Source organism: Myotis brandtii, unplaced genomic scaffold, assembly GCF_000412655.1.
Source record: "Myotis brandtii unplaced genomic scaffold, ASM41265v1 scaffold95, whole genome shotgun sequence".
NCBI lineage: Eukaryota > Metazoa > Chordata > Mammalia > Chiroptera > Vespertilionidae > Myotis > Myotis brandtii.
Window position 1 is genome coordinate 88,955 of NW_005371920.1, and position 16,531 is coordinate 105,485.

At 42.8% G+C, this 16,531-nt stretch overlaps 1 protein-coding gene across 4 annotated transcripts in view; it reads left to right on the forward strand.

Moving 5' to 3' along the window:
- PPP2R2B (protein phosphatase 2, regulatory subunit B, beta) overlaps positions 1–16,531 on the forward strand; it is a 402,097-nt gene that overhangs the window by 22,864 nt on the left and 362,702 nt on the right. Inside the window, exon 1 of one of the 4 annotated variants that reach the window (XM_005885984.2) lies at positions 5,744–6,224. The exons of 2 other annotated variants lie outside the window; for them this stretch is intronic. In XM_005885984.2, coding sequence (XP_005886046.1) covers positions 6,151–6,224 — 74 coding nt within the window. In that variant the 5' untranslated portion in view covers positions 5,744–6,150. Of the gene's footprint in view, positions 1–5,743; positions 6,225–16,531 lie in introns of those variants that run through there. One more of the 4 variants, XM_005885987.2, reaches the window with a different exon arrangement.

Sequence of the window (16,531 nt, forward strand, 5' to 3'; positions counted from 1 at the left end):
AGACGGAGAGAGGGGGGGGGGAGAGAGAGAGAGAGAGAGAGAGAGAGAGAGAGAGAGAAACATTAATGTGAGAGAGAAATATCAATTGGTTGCCTTCCGTATATGCCCCAACTGGGGACTGAACTGGCAACCTTTCCATGCACATGACGATGCTCAACCAACTGAGCTGCCCCAGATGGGCATATGGTATTTGTCTTTGTCTTATTTCACTTAGCATAACACCTTCAAGTTCCATCCAGATAATAGCAAATGGCAGAATTTTATTCTTTCTTATGGCTGAATAATATTCATTATATGTATGATGCATTTTCTTTACCTATTCATCCATTACTGGACAGTTTTTTTCCATATCTTGGCTATTGTGAATCATGCTGCCTATGTCTTTTTGAGTTAGTGTTTTTGTGGGGTTTTTTTTAGATAAATAACCAGGAGTTGAATTGCTGGATCATTATTTTCTTTCTACCATCTGAAAAAGCCTTGCTGATGTAATGTTTACTTGTTGACTGTCTATATCCTTTTTGTAGAATAGAAACTCAGTGAGCTAAGTGTCAATCTATTATTTACCGCTGTATCTCCAGTATCAAGAAGCAAGCGTTTGATAACTACTAAAAACGTATTGTATGAATGGGTGGAAGAACTCACCAAAAAGAGGCTCCTTTTTATCCAGATCAGAATGTACCAAGTTGTGAATTTCACACCCTGGCTGGAGAGAGTGGGGAGCATGATACAAGTAATGTCAGAATTCTGTTCAGTTCAACTCAATTCAACCCGGCACAGAGTTATTGATTCCTATTGTGCACCAGGCAGTGAGCCTCACACTCAGGAGTCAGCAGAGAAAAATCAAAGTTCTGCCCTCCTGCCACTTGGAGTCCCGCGTGGGAGTTATATTCTTACCAGCAATTAGCAAAGTATTTGAATAGTACTTATGTCACACAGAATTCTAAGCGTTTTATTTATTCCTCACCACAGCCCTATCTGTTAAGAATGATCACTGTACCCAAAGAAGAAGATGGGTATTTATGTATCTACCTGTTTTACTATGTATTGCTTAGCACCATGTATTTCTTTTATATTTTTGTATATGGATTGCTTAGTGCCTGGCATAAGTAGATGCTCAATAAATAGATTTAATAATGAATGAGTGTTTTGAAAGGGGAGGATGGTGTTTGAGAGTTTGTAGCAGGGGGATATGACCCATATCCTGAGGCATTAAGGGATTCAGAAGTACGCATTGGTTGTTACAGAATAGTCATGGGGATGTAAAATAGAGCAAGAGAATATAGTCAATAATATTTTAATAACTAGGTATGTGTCAGATGGGGGCGAGATTTATCGGGATGATCACTTAGTAAGTTATATAATGTCTAATCACTGGGTGTACATCTGAAACTAATATTGTGTCAACTGTAATTGAAAAGTAAAAAATGATTTAAATTTTAAAGACAGAAACTCCTCCCTGAAGATGTGAGATTTTATTTAAGACTTGAAAATGAATAAAAATTTGCTTTGCTTTGATGAGAGTGAAGCCTGGGCAGGCTCATCCTGACTGATTTTAAATAAGCTACAGTTTTCCCCCCTGGGATTTAGTTGCCTTCTTAACAAAATGAAAAACTGATGATGAAACTTCCCCAAAGGGGGTTGTGAGAACGTGGCAGAAGGGAACTGATCAGAGTAACTTTCTCATAAGAACCAGACTTGGGTGAGAGCAAGCAGCAGGAATGGCTGGCACCAGTGGGAGGAGCTGTTGGAAGACAGTGATGCCTGTGGCCTGGGGCAAGGGCTCCAGATGGGACTTTGAAGGACAGAAGTGATTGCTTGTGATCTCCCAGGAGATCAGTCTACAGAAAAGCTTGGAACAGCTGGGTCCATAGTGCAGTGCTCAAGGATCTTCCTTTTTTTTTTTTTTCCATTTGATGTCAGAACCCGGCATGTGGAAGTCATCTGGGAAATTTTTGTCTCTGGGCTCCACCCTGCAGACTCGAGGGCCCTTCTCGCATGGCACCTAAAGTGGGTCACCTTTATCTCTCCCTCCTCCTAGGCTTCTGGTTTCCCTTTCAGAGGCCTGGTTCTGTTCTCGGGCCTCTCTCCAGACCCTCATGCCATTGCCTGGGAGCCTCCTTTCTCCTTAGAAAGAACCTGCCTCCCTGGTGGCCTGGCTCCTATCTGGGATGGCATTAGGTATATGAGAGTCTAATTTCAGTATGGGGTAATGACTGCTAACTGTTCATTTGCTATACCTCCCTGTAGGATAATTGCCTTCTAACAGGAGCTTTTTGTAAGTAATACCTAATGCAAAAGCGGGGCTCTCTGGCAATGACCTTTTGGGGGCTCTGAATCTTCAGAATCTCTTCCTGCCGCCCAGACCCTCTGATGCTGTGTTAAATAGTTCATTAGTCCTTCTGTTTTCTGGAGTCTGCACTCATTTAGAGCAGGGAGGAGGTCTGATATCCTCTGACCCCGTCACTTAGCCTAATGCCTAATATAACATCAGGGTGGCTACAAATGGGTGGACACAAGTGGTGAGGCAAACGATTTAGGACAAGGATATTTGGAAAACTCTGTTACCCTGACACTTCAAGCCAAAGCATGACATTAAATACCTCCCCCAAGAGATTCTCTAACTATAAAGTGCAATCACGTGGGTTGTTAAATATGCAGATTCCTTGTCTATCCCAGAGAAGGCCATGAACCTGCATTCTTTTTTTTTCTTTATTGATTAAGGTATTACATATGTGTCCTTATCCCCCCATTCCCCCCCTCATGCCCCCACCTCCCTGTTGTCTGTGTCCATTGCTTAGGCTTATATGCATGCATACAAGTCCTTTGGTTGATCTCTCCCCCTTACCCCCACCCTCCCTTACCTTCCCTCTGAGGTTTGATGGTCTGATCGATGCTTCTGTCTCTGGATCTGTTTTTGAACCTGCATTCTTTACAAGCTCATCAGCTGAGTCTGCAAAAACACTGGACCTCCTCTGTGGGCTGTTTGTCTTGGGATAAATGATCATATCCTCTTAGCCCATTTTCTCTTCTGTAAAATGGGGTTGTTCAGAGAATCGCAGTGAAAAAGATGCAGAAGCACACTGAAACAGTAAAAACGGGGCAGGGCAGCCCATTTGCACCAGAATCGCCTGTCCGAGGAGATTTCACATTTGTTTTTTTTGCCCCTTGCCCATTCTGCATCCAGGTAGATGGGTACTTAGGCCTGGCACTAACTCTGTCATTTTAAGTTGGGATTGGAGAAGATGTTTTCATTGAGGTCAAGAAGTACTGGCTGGTTTGGAGTGGCCCTTTGGAAATTGGGTGCTAGTCCCATTGTTCTTTACTCTCTAGTGGAGGAGAAAGGCTTTTTTGTTTTGTTTTGTTTTTAGGATTTGGGGATTTTTTTTCCTGAGTTCTTTGAAGATAATTTTGGGCAGGAGCATCAGTGATTTTTTTTCCCCTCAGGAAGTATTTATTACGTGCCTACCATTGACTCAGAAGATATTTACTAAATGCCTATTGGTCATCTAGGACTGAAATATGCAAAGTTGAAGAATGTCTATTCATGAGTTCCATATCTTTGCTTGAATGATATATTATTTTTGCTGAAAAGGACGTCCACAAAAGTACAAAGCATCTATCAGATGCTGTCTCCCATATATTCTATTCATTCACTCATTCAATCACTTACTCATTCAACCAATATTGATTGAGTACCTAATTTGTGCCAGGTTCTGGGGGAGGCACTTGGGGTACAAAGATGGATTTAAACATTGATGACACTCCCAAGAAGTTTACAATTTCATTATTTGGACAAGATAGGTGAGTAAATGCAATTAGATACTGTGACTAAGGGCTGATATTACTGTTCCAGACAATAACAATTAAAGAAAGCACTTACATTATGCTAGGTACTGTGCTAAACCCTTCATATGAACCATCTTATTTTCCCCTCAAAATATGGTGTAAGATTCTATTATTATTTTTATTAGAGATGTAATGAGGCTTAGAGATGGTAAGTAAGTTGCCCAAGGTTACACAGTAAGTCAATATGAAAGGCAGGCTTACCCCCTGGCTAATTGTAGCACCACCCTCTTAACCACACCTTCTCTTTCCTGCACTGAAGTTGATGTATGGCCATAGCTCAGAGAAGGCCAACAGAGTAAGAGCAACATTAGTGGTGACAGTTTATCAGGTGTGTGCAATGTGTCAGATGCTCCATGTGCTTATTGTCTCACTTTACCCAAGAGAACATGAGGAAAACCTTGTTGTTGTTCCCATTTTATAGATGCAGAAACTGAGGCTCACAGGTTTTAAAGTTTTGTTCATATCTACCCAACTGATAACCAAATGCATTGGGATTCAAACTTGGGTCAGATTGACCCAGAAGCCCTCACTCCTACTTTGATTGCTGATCAGAGGTTGACCATTCAGCATCTCTCAGAAAACACCTCCGGTTGTGCTCTTCTGTCATGAGTTTGAGTTTACACAACCAAGCAGACCATGTAGGCATTATTTAAACAGCACCTTATTTGGGATGACCCACCCTTGCTAGGTCTTTGGATCTATGGAAGTGATGAGTTATAGGATTATCAATGGGCTAAATGCCCTCTCCTTACCAGCAGTTGTCATCATATCCCAATGGTCCAGAAGTGAGAGAGAGAGAGAGAGAGAGAGAGAGAGAGAGAGAGAGTATTGGTGGAAGAGTTAATTTATATGGCTGTAAGTTCTTGCTCTCTTAGGCAGACCAACACATGTCTGCGATACTGGCAAGTATTTTTGTAAAGAGCAGATACCATAAAGACTTACAAATTATTAAGATTTCAAGACACACTTTTTAATTAAATCTTATTTTTAAAAATCCCACTCCAGGGAATATTGGTTTTCTTTTACAGAACATTTACATCATTTCCTTGGGGCCCTAAATGCAGCACAGAAGACATTTGCCTCTTTCTCTTCATCATATACAACAGGGTCTTTGACGGCACTTATAAATCCCAAACCCGAGGGAGCCTTGTGCTTACCTTCCAGTGGTAACATTCCCAAAGTCATTACTACCTCATGGGTCAAAACCAAACCTGTTTCCCAATCCAAATTACTCACATTTAGTGATGGTTCATGTCCTTTAATATTCTCTCTCTCTCTCTCTCTCTCTCTCTCTCTCTCCCTCCCTCCCTCCCTCCTTCCCTCCTCCCTCACGTATTTGCAATCTCAGTGGGAGTCTCTCTCTCATTTGCAATCTCAGTGCGAGTTTTGTTAAAGTTGTGTAATCCCTGATCAACTTACTTTTTCCATGTTTCCATGTGCCATCAGGGTACTTGGAGTGTGTGAAGGGTCAGTTCTCTTGGGTTTAGTCTCTATTGTTATGCTGTGGCTTTAAACTTGTACAGCAAATAACCCAGAACCAAGTGGTTTCCTCGGTGTGAGGGTCAGCAGGAAGAAAAAAAAAGCCGTAGAGGAACACAGAATCTGTCTGTGTTAGCCCTCTGTCACTGGCTACTCAACCCAGCTTTCGGCTTCACCTAAATGATAAATGGTCCTATTGTTTGGGTTTCGTATTTAAAAAAAAAATAGAGCTAAATCTAGATTAGGCAAGGACAGAGACCCATTTCATTGCACTGTACTTTAATATTCCTGAGACCCATGGCATTGCGGGTGGCTCCTTTTAACAGCCACCCCTCTCCAGGGCAGAACACTGTGCTGTCTTTGTTTCATCTGATCTTTCCGCTAAATAAGAGATGGTCACTTATCCTCACGACTCCCAGCTCCTGCTGGATTTCTATTGCTAGAAGAGAAACTGACCACACGGGGAAAGGTAGAGGCTTCAGGCAGGGCAGTTCCGCGTGTGTTTACAGGCAGGACTGACTTACTCAGCAAATCCTGCTCGGAGGAGCTGCGGCCAATGAAGAGCCTATATCCCGGCTTGCTTGGGGCTCCCGAGTTTGAGCTGCATGCAGAAATGTAAGGCAGTGCTTCCTGGCGCTGATGGCAAAATGGGACCCAGCTCCAGTCCTTCCTCGGGCTGCCCAGCTCTGCAGATCTGGGAGAGAACCTACATACACATATTGGTGATGTAGCCAGCTTTAAAGGCCAGCGGAATCCTGATGGATTCAGGAGACTGGTTTGTTATTTAGATTTTTATTTTTTATTTTGTATTTGTTGGAAGATGAAATGCTTCTCTCGTTACCTGCCTTACATCTTCAGACCTCCGAATACCATCCTCTCCTCCAGCTGCCACACGGAAGGTACAGACCAGAGAGGGAGAGTGTCTGGGTGGGTGGGAAAAAGTGGGCTGGTATATGACTTCCCACAGGCTCTGCCGATGCCGTTTTCTGTAGCTACTAGATGACGGTCGTTCCTGGCAAAAGCTGGGAGCTGACAGCTTAGATCTGCTTCTAGAATCACTCTGTCTTCTTACGAGGAAAGGGGAGTCTTCTCTGAAGAGCAGGATAATGTTGCAAAGGTGATCTCAAAGCTGATACAGCTGATGAGAAAAATAATCAGAAACATTTTGCCAGCTTCCCTTGTTCTACTTAACATGCAAACAAGTAATTGGAACTAATGTTAAGGGGGGAACATTTGCTGTAGGTACTGCCACGTATGTTTATCCAAGCTCTCTGTTTTTGTCACTGTCTGTTTAATAACTTGGTGCCTGCCCAAGAAAGCAATTAGCAAAATAGAATTAGCTCACTCCACGACTGTGGAGTGCCGATTGTCGGATTGGTTTGCTGCGAGTCTGTACTTGGGTTGCAGAGCAGGGAGAACACAGCTCACGTTCAGCACTTGCTGGGAATGTGGTTTGGCGGGGAGGGGGGGCGGGGGTCCGGAGTTAGGGCCTTAACGTGAGGATGAACTGAGCCTTATGCAAACGGTCCCCCGTACCTGGTCCTGCTGCCTTCTAACCTAGCATGATGTGTGTGTGTGTGTGTGTGTGTGTGTGTGTGTGTGTGTGTGTGTGCCTTGTACACATTCTGGCCACTCGCCTTGCACTGAGCACTGCAGGTTTCAGAATTTCTAGAGTCATTAGCTGCTCGTGCATCTTGTGTATGTGATTTGCCTGTTTCTTTTGATCTGGCGCATCCCTGGGAAAAGAGCAGTTTCAAGATAAGCAACTGGCTGGCTGTTTTTCAGCCGTGGGGGTTGTCCTACAAGAGGTACTGGATTGAAGAGGACCCGTGATGGTGAGGGGCTGCCACACTCCTCCGAAACTGAGCTCGTGGTTGTCATCCACAGAGCAGGAGCCTGGGGTTGGGGGCTGTGTATATAAAGTGAGAGAAGCATTTATTATACCAGAAGGTGATTTTCAATCAGTACCCCCAGGAAAAGAGAGTAGACATTTGGGATCACCCTTAAATTGAGGCTGAAGATGGTATTTCATAAACATTGCTATTGCATAGATATTTTTTCAATCCGATATTTCCCTTAAAAATGTTATTGGTGTCTAAAGGAAATGATCCATTGAGAGATCTCTCTTCCCCCATGGAGAGGAACTTAGTAAGTCCCTATGAGTCTTGGGGAAAGGTGGGGGGTGGCAGGGGTAGAAATCTCCAGGGGAGCTTTCCAAATACGAAAGATCTAAACTCATGTAGGGAGCTGCCTTGATAACTTGTCTGCTGTTTCTGATCAGTTCCCTGTCCTGTCCTCCCAGTGTAGACTTTGAGAACCCAAACACATGGTCTCCTCAATTGCTATTTTGGATATTAACCAAACTAAAGATCATCCCTCATAGACACAAAAACACCACAATAAGAACTTTCTTGGACTGTTTTTCAATCATATTTAACTGATTTATTCCATCAAAATAAAAATTCCATTTTATTCATGTCAAAACAAACAACCTCTGATTCAACAACTATCACCAGATTTAGGAGTGGGAAGTGAAGGGACATGTCTTTAAATTTGTTATAAACCCAATTAAGGCCATAGGCAAGGGTAATAGCATCTGTCACACACTGACATCATGGAGGAGGCCTGGGCATAGTGGAAAGGCATGAGTTAAATACCAGGCAAGCAGGGCCAAGTCATGTAATGGCTCTGCCCAATTTTATCCATAAAATGGAAATAAAAAGACCTACTCCCAGGATGCTGAGAATTAAATATGATAAAAGTTCTCCATAGAGCTCCTCTGATAGAGGCTACCTGTTTTTGAGTCCCATGCCCCATGCATTTTCTTAGATGGCTGTTTTCTTTATTTATTACACTATCTTTAGCAATGAGTCATTTTCTCAAATACATCACAGTGTCACTAGAAACTAGTTACACTTATTTAGAGTTTGTCTGAGGAGGAAAATATGTCAGAATGAATCTGAGTTTGCATTTTTCTTTTCATGTTATTAGCAATCTTGTCACTGTGTAGTCTATGCTGGAAAAGTTATGGCTGTGAACTTCATATTTTATTTAATTGAAGAAGTAGAGAATGATTTGCATATATCCCTGTGAAAATTAAATAAGTACGAATGACTCAAACAATCTTAAAAGTAATTTTAGAATAATTTTAAGAGCTTCCACAATTCCTGGGTTTCTTAGGGGGTGGAACATCCTACTTAAAAGACTTGAGTTGTCCTCTCAGTTTTGTCTTGACATTTTTTTTTCAACACAGGAAGATTACAGGCTTTGAATCCTAGTTCTGCCACATACCACCTGAGTGATGTTCAGCAGTTATTTACCCTCTCTGTGCCTCAGTTTTCCATTTGTAATACATGGGTAATCATACTCCAGTGGGTGGTTACAAAGAAATACACTCACATTTATATGATACAGGGTGATGATGATGATGATGATAATCAGCCTTCACTGTACAGTACGTACTGTGTCCAAGACATGATCTAAGCATGTCATATATAGTGACACATTTGTACATAGGGTAAATCAACAATATGGACTCTATAAGCATGAGTTCTTTTTCTCAGCCCTCAAGCCTGTTTCCTCATCCGTCAGATACAGAGTTGGTTCTCCATATTGTAGTCAAAATAATTTTAATAACATAATCATGTTACCACCTCAGCCCCTCAAACACACTTGCATTTAGCACCTCCCTATGGCTTCCCATCGCCTACCAAGCCCTGCATATTCTGGCCCCTGCCTGACTTCCTGCCTGGCCTCCAGCCACACAGGCCTTGTTTGGTTTCTCAGTATTGTCCCTCCAACCACAGTCTTTGGAGATGCTCCTCTCTTCCCTCAGCCCCATTTCTTGTTAATTGTAGCCCTGAACTCTTAGCTCAAGCTGAGAAGCCATCCCTGACCCTCAGCCGATCACAGCTCTTCAAGAACTGGGTTGCTTTACTTCAGAGGACCTACTCTAGTTTGTTGATTATGAATAGACTCATGTAACTGTTTCATTAACATCCATCTCCCTGCTGGACCAAAAGCTTCATGGGAGCAGGACCCACATGTAAATTTTCTCTCTCCTGTGCCCCTAGCACTAGAACAACACCAAGTAGTTCATAAGCACTTCAGACATTTTTATTGAATGAGATGACAAATACCAAGGCTGTTGTGTAGGTTAAATTTAAAAACAAATGTGAAAAACATTCTGCAAGATGTTAGCTCCCACATGAGTGCCAGTTGTTTCAACCGTTGCTGGTTGGGAACTTTCTGAGGCCATACTTGAGGGGACTGGTTTTATCACCATGCTCTATTTTAACTTGTAATAACAAGATGCAAACAGAAAAAAAAGAAAGGACAACTAGATCATGCTAATGCACGAACAGGGCTTTAGGAAGACATTTGGCCTGTCTTCCTTCTCTGTGGACCTCATTAAGGGAGCACAAAACTTCCTTCCCCGGGTGGGGAAGGATTCAACCAGCAAAATGATTTCAGGATTCAAAGAACAGCCAAAAAGGACAGGACAGAGAGGATAGGGGAACCCACAGCAATGAGAGAGCTGTGAAGTCTGAGGAACCTTGCCTGATACTGACCAGTGGGCCTAATTTGGCACCAGACCCTTTTGCGGGCCAGCTAACAGATGACTAGAGGCACTTTCTTGTCCTAAAGGGACAAGGGTGATGTGCCTGGTCACGTGCCATTTCCTCTCCCTGCATTATCTTTGCTGTGTTTCTATGCTGTGACCCCCTACTCGACCTTTAGAACTCAGCTCAAGCCTTTCTAGGAAGCCTCGCTCTGCGGCGCCAAAGATGGAGTGTTTGTGATGAGTCACACAGCCATAGTGGGAAGAAGAAATGTGAGGGAGAAGCAGAGAGGCACCACCAGGCCCGTGGGTCCCTGGCTGTGGGCTGAGGGCCGTGCCTGTGCAATCTCATCTGCTCCTCACACAATGTCTGTCTGTACCAGATGCTGTCATCTCCACGTGACACACCTGACTTGCCAGAGCCACAGTTAGGAAAGCGGCAGAGGGAAGACTCAAGTCCAAACTATCTGAATCAAACATCAATGCCCTTAACCTTTATGTTGAACATTTATTTCTGAGTATCACTGTGAAAACAGCCTTCGGATTATATCGAAACAGTCTATTTACATGTCTATTTCCTGGTGACCAGGAGCAGCTTGGGCCCAGGGATTCCGCCCTGTTGGTTTTCTGTTTCTGCATCCTGCTTAGCACAGAGCTGTATTCTGCACAGATGCTCAAGACATTCTTTTAAATGAAGGATTGGATGAGAGAGTGAAAACACAAACTCATCTGTCTCTATCAGTCATGCTCCTTCCAGAGGGGGAAACTTCTGGAGGCAGAATATTTTCCAAAGACACCCAAAAGCAGGCTTGCTGGAAGTCAACATGCACACACACACACACACACACACACACACACGGAAAATACACATTTTTCTAACTCATTATTATGCATAAATAATAATAAGAAATAATAAGTAAAACATATAATGCTCACTATCTGCTAGGCACAATTGCACTGTGTGTATGGATATATGTTCCTCACAACAATCCTGTGAGGTCAGTACTGTTATTATCTTCATTTTATATATGAGGAAACCAAGACACAGAGAAGTTAGGTAACTTGTCCAAGGTCACACGGCTGTTAAGCACAAGGGTTAGGAGTAGAACCCCTGCAGTCTGCTTCAGAGGTAGATACTAAGAAAGAATTTATGACTATATTTGTGCCTTGGTACATGTTTATGGAGTTCTTATTTTTCACATTTTTTGAATTCTCTACTCAAGCCCTTCCATGTATTTAGAACCAATCTAGCATTCAGGCCCACGTTAAATGCATCTTCACTCACAGCTTTCCTTGATTACTCGTTTTCTCATCACCACAAACATACACCAGCATTTAAGGTCTTTCCTAATGCACATCTGTCACATGGAGATAATATTATACCACTGGAAGCGTTCTTGTAAGGATTGAGACGAAATCTTACATTGTCTGACATTGCTTTACATTTGCTTTTTTTTTTTTACATTTTTATGTACAATAGATTAATTGTCCCTACTTTCATCTAAGGCCAACCCTCCACTTGTGAGCTGGACCCCACCCCTGGACCCCTACTCAAACCCGCTCCTCACTCTGCAATCCTCCCCACCCCTGTCTCTGTTGTCACCAAGTCTTTCCTCTCTACAAAATCATTTTTGCAATCCACAAACGTGTATATCTTCTCACTGTAAATACTCATGCTATGCTCCTTTGTCCCTCTCCAGCTACTGCCATTGCACCAATGATCACTCTTGTTTTGTTCTTGAAAGAGTTTCTTGTCTTGGTCTCAAGGCCCACACTTTCTCTCTGTTTCCTTCTCCCTCACTGGCTAGTCCTTCTCAGACTTCCCTGCTGATTCCTGATCATCTTCCTGAATTGTAAATGTTAGAGCCCAGGGCTCAATCCTCTCCTTAATCTCTGCTTGCTCCTAGGTCAGTGGTCTGCAAACCGCGGCTCGTGAGCCACATGCGGCTCTTTGACCCCTTGAGTGTGGCTCTTCCTAAGCCTTAGGAGTACCCTAATTAAGTTAATAACAATGTACCTACCTATAGAGTTTAAGTTTTAAAAATTGGGCTCTCAAAAGAAATTTCAATCGTTGTACTGTTGATATTTGGCTCTGTCGACTAATGAGTTTGCCGACCACTGCTCTAGGTGCATGGGATGATGCTCAACCACTGAGCCACACTGGCCAGGCAGTAAAAAACATATTTTTTTTAAAAATGTAAACTGTACATCCAACTACCTACCCAACATTCCCACTGGAATGCACAATAGAGATCTCAAAACAGAACTGGTTTCGTCTCAGGAAAAACAGTTTATCCAGCATTCACCTCCAACTCAGTTAAATGAGAACTACATTCTCCTAGTTACTCAAGTCAAAGACCTTGGAGTCATCCTTCACTTCCTTCTTTCTCTTATATCCTTCTTCCAATTCTACAGTTTCCTTCTTTCTCTCATATCCTTCTTCCAATCCTCTGGCCTAACCTAAATGTATCCAGAATCCAGTCATGTCTTATCATATCCATCACTCAAATTTCCCTTTATCAGATAGGCCTTTCTTGGCCTTTCTACCTAAAATCTCTCTTTCTCTTTCTCTTTCTCTCTCTCTCTCTCTCACCTAAAATCTCTCTTTTTTTCTCTCTCTCTCTCTCTCTCTCTCTCTCTCTCTCTCTCTCTCTTCCCCACCTCCTCTCTCCCTCTCCTTCCCTAGTTACTTTTACCCTACTTTATCTTTACTCCATAGCATTCATCTTTACCTAACATGTTGTATATCCATTTACTTATTTGTGTCCTATAGTAGGTAGATATTTTAGCCAGTACTTGACTATAGGAAAAGTCATTAAATTTCTTGGGCTTTAGCTTTGTCATCTATAAAAAGAGGAATAAAAATGATGCACATATCAAAGAGTTGCTTTGGTGAATAAAAGTGATAATTTATGCAAAGTATATAGTGTAGTACCCAGTGCAGATTAAAAGCTCAATATAATAATAGGTGTGGCTATTACTAATGTGATGCTTATCAATGGAGGCCCCAGAAATCAACGTTTGCCTTTTGTACTTTGAGCGCATGATGATGGAAAGAATCCTGGGCCAGTCAACAGATACCTAGATTCTGGTTCTCCTCTGACATTGCTATACCTTGGGAAAATGTCTAATCCTGCTGGGCCTTGGAGTTCAATGGGAATATCATAAAAGCCAGTGGTGTTGGTGTGAGTTAAGTAATAGTGCCTCCTGATAGTCCCCTTCTTGAATTTCCCATATTAAATCAGAAGCTGGGAGTGATAATCCATTTTTAGGAGGTCCTAGTAAGATCTGTAAGGAACTTAGCAGCTGATAAGACATAAGGAGAACAGAAAATCATGTTGAAAAGAGTCAACTGAGAGCCAAGCACTCTCCATGCATTATTACCACCGGGGTTCATTATGGCAACAATGCTGCGTGGTCGCAACCACAATTTACAGGTGAAGATACTGAGAATGGACTGGAGAGACAAAATATCTGGTTGGAAAAGACTTTGGCTTGGGAATCAGATAAACCAGACTTCCAAATGTGACTAAAATGTTTGTTTTCTCAACTGTAAAATGGAAGTAACACTGCGTTGTGTTCATGTTTATTGTACGGATTAAAGACATTGAGTGGAATGGGCCTAGTAGCCACTTAGTGAGTGGTATCTTGTACTTATTGTGATAATATCTTTGTCCTGGTCCTACAGTGGTAACACCAAGCTGGACTGGTTGCAGTTCCTAGTTTCCTCGCATTCCATCATGCTCCCATCAAAAAGACATTGTGCTTTTCATTCTTTGATTCTTTCAACCTCTATCGCCTTTTCTGGTGCTTGCTCATAATATGCACTGGTCAGTGCTGCTCTGATTTGTGTTTCTGAATTTATTGTTTGTCTTGGGTACTTGTGCCCCAAGGCAATTCCTTCATTTTGACTCAATTTTAGAAATCTAATAGAAAAATCTCCGGCAGTGAAATCATCAGCATCGTTAGAGAGACTGGCCCATTAGTTTTCTGAGTCATTGTTTCTTCCCTGGCAGATTGAGCTGGGAGAAAAGATGGGCTGAAATGGCCAGGGCCTTTATGTTCACAAGTGTCTGCAAAAGCAGTTAGTAGGAAGAGCATCCTGGTTTCAAAGATGTGCATGAACACCTCTGGATCCTATTGTTGATACATGGGAGTGTCACCTTTCTAGAATTTTTAGGAGCCAAGTGAATAGTCAGTGAACCTCCTTGAAAGAGAAGTTATTCATGTATTCAAAAAGTACACACCCTGCAGAACATCTCTATGATGTATCAGATATGGTCTAGGTCAGTGGTTGGCAAACTGCGGCTCGCGAGCCACATGCGGCTCTTTGGCCCCTTGAGTGTGGCTCTTCCACAAAATACCGACTTCTGCGCATGGGCCACGAAGTTTCAATCGCACTGTACATGCGCGCCCGCACGTGGTATTTTGTGGAAGAGCCACACTCAAGGGGCCAAAGAGCTGCATGTGGCTTGCAAGCCGCAGTTTGCTGACCACTGGTCTAGGCAATGGAGTCACCGGTGGTCAAAATAGATATGGTTCCTGATCTGCTGGAAGACAATTAAGTTAATCAAGTTAATGAAAACTGGCTGATCCTGCAATAGAGAGGGCATGATATGTATTAGGACAAGGTCTGAGAGGGTTTTGGGATGACTATGAAGGTCAGGACATCTTCTCTGAAGTGTCATTTGAGCTGAGAGCTGAAGGATAACTAAAACTTAACGGGGCAGAATGAGAGAATTTTCCAGCGGAAGGAGAGGGTGTTTGCAAGGCCCTGTCGCCAGAGGGTTATGGTGAATGGTAGGTCCTCAAGGAGGCCAGTGTGGCTGGAGCATGAGACCAGGGAGTACAGTAAAGAATGAGGCTAGAGAATGGTGTGACCCTGCATGTCTCTGTGATATTAACTATGGAGTTTGGTCTTAATCCAAAGAGCAACTGGAACTTATCGAAGGGTATAAATTTGCAGAAGAAACTGACCATATTTGCAACATGAGAAGCCTCTTCTGACTACTATGAGAAGAGCTAAGAGGTGGATGGACATATTTCACCGAGTTGGCCACTCAAAGCAGAGCTATGTGGTTGCTAGAAGCAGTCCTTATCATTAAACTGCAGCAGACTCATAGGCGGCAGAGCTAAGTGTGCCCAGAACTCCTCAAGGTGTATTTGCATCTGAATAGAACCATCTTATAAGCGCTAAAACCTGTCCATTGTTTTGACATCCAGACAAAGAAATTTTTCTTTTCAATGAGCAATGGCAGGAACACTCTACGCTCTGTTTGGAGGAGGCAGTAAACATTCCAGGCTTTGAAAAGTAGAGTGAGTTTGCTCTTTCAGGCACAGCACTTGCAAAACACGATATTTAGAAGGAAAAGAAAAGCTTAGGACAAAACCACTGAGAATGCTTTCATCTCATGTTTATTTGGCAAGAAATAGCTGCTGTATCAAAGCGTCTAGATTGAATGGTACATATGCTCTGCGGTGTATATTCACATATAAGCAGCAAGGTGGCCCTGTCAGGGGAAAGTCAATCAAAAGTCAGCCTTATGAGCAAAGGTTAGGAAGCCATGTGCTACCTTAATTATTAATTCATTTTTTTCAGGGTTCTATAATCTATGTCTAAGCAGGTGGGTGGGAACCTCAAATGTAAAACCCTGTGGGAGCCAAGCAGGTAGCATTGGCCAATAGTAGGCATGATATTGGCTAGCGTGAAATTGTGTGTGCCTAAAGGTGGCACAATTCAGTTAAAGACATAGGCTACCTGTGTCCATCCTATGGGAAAGAATCATAGAATTTCTGTCTGGAAGAAAACCTCTGAAACCATCTCATCCAGGGTCTGTAAAGCCCCTGGCAACATTCCTGAACAACGAAGTGATGGAGAGCTAGCTCCCTGCCAAAGGTGGCCATTCTCCTTCCAGACAATGCTGACTGTGCCTAGATCTTGAATCTCTTTCTTAGAGTCACCACATCATAAATCTGAGGCTTTGTCCTCATAACAGTCCTAGATGCATATGAGAATGGTTTTCATGCCCCGTGTAGAGTCAAGATCCCAAGTTCCTTCAAGCAGCCTCTTACGACTTCACCGACAGCCAGGGTGATAATAAGGAACATTGAGGTGCCAGGCCCCATTGCTAAGTGTTTTAATGTATTAGCTCATTTAGTTCTCATAGCAATCCAGTGAAGAGGAAACTTTCATTATCCCCACTTTACAGATGCAGGCAGTGAGGCCCAGAAAATGAAATAACTTGCTCCAAATCACACGGTTAGTTAGTAAGCAGCAGAGGTAGGACTTGAACCCGTGTAGGCTGGCTCTTCTGATATAGAGGGAAAAGCAAAGGCATTGCAGTCACAGTCTTGTCTTTGAATCCAAGTCCCAAATCTTCCCATGGCCAACTGATTGCTCCTGACTAAGCTTCCATGTCTTCATCCATGAGATGATGATCATGGACCCTACCCCAGGGTTATGAGGAGAGTGAATAAAATAATGTATGCAAAGCAGTGCCTTGCACATACTACACTCTCATTTAAGACTCAGGAAGTCCATGTGTGAATAAACCAAGGAAGATTTTCTGGGACTGACTTCCCTGGCAAAGCTTTCTTACCCTTTGCCCCAGCTCTCAAGGAAAATACCTATTTTATGTTGCTCTC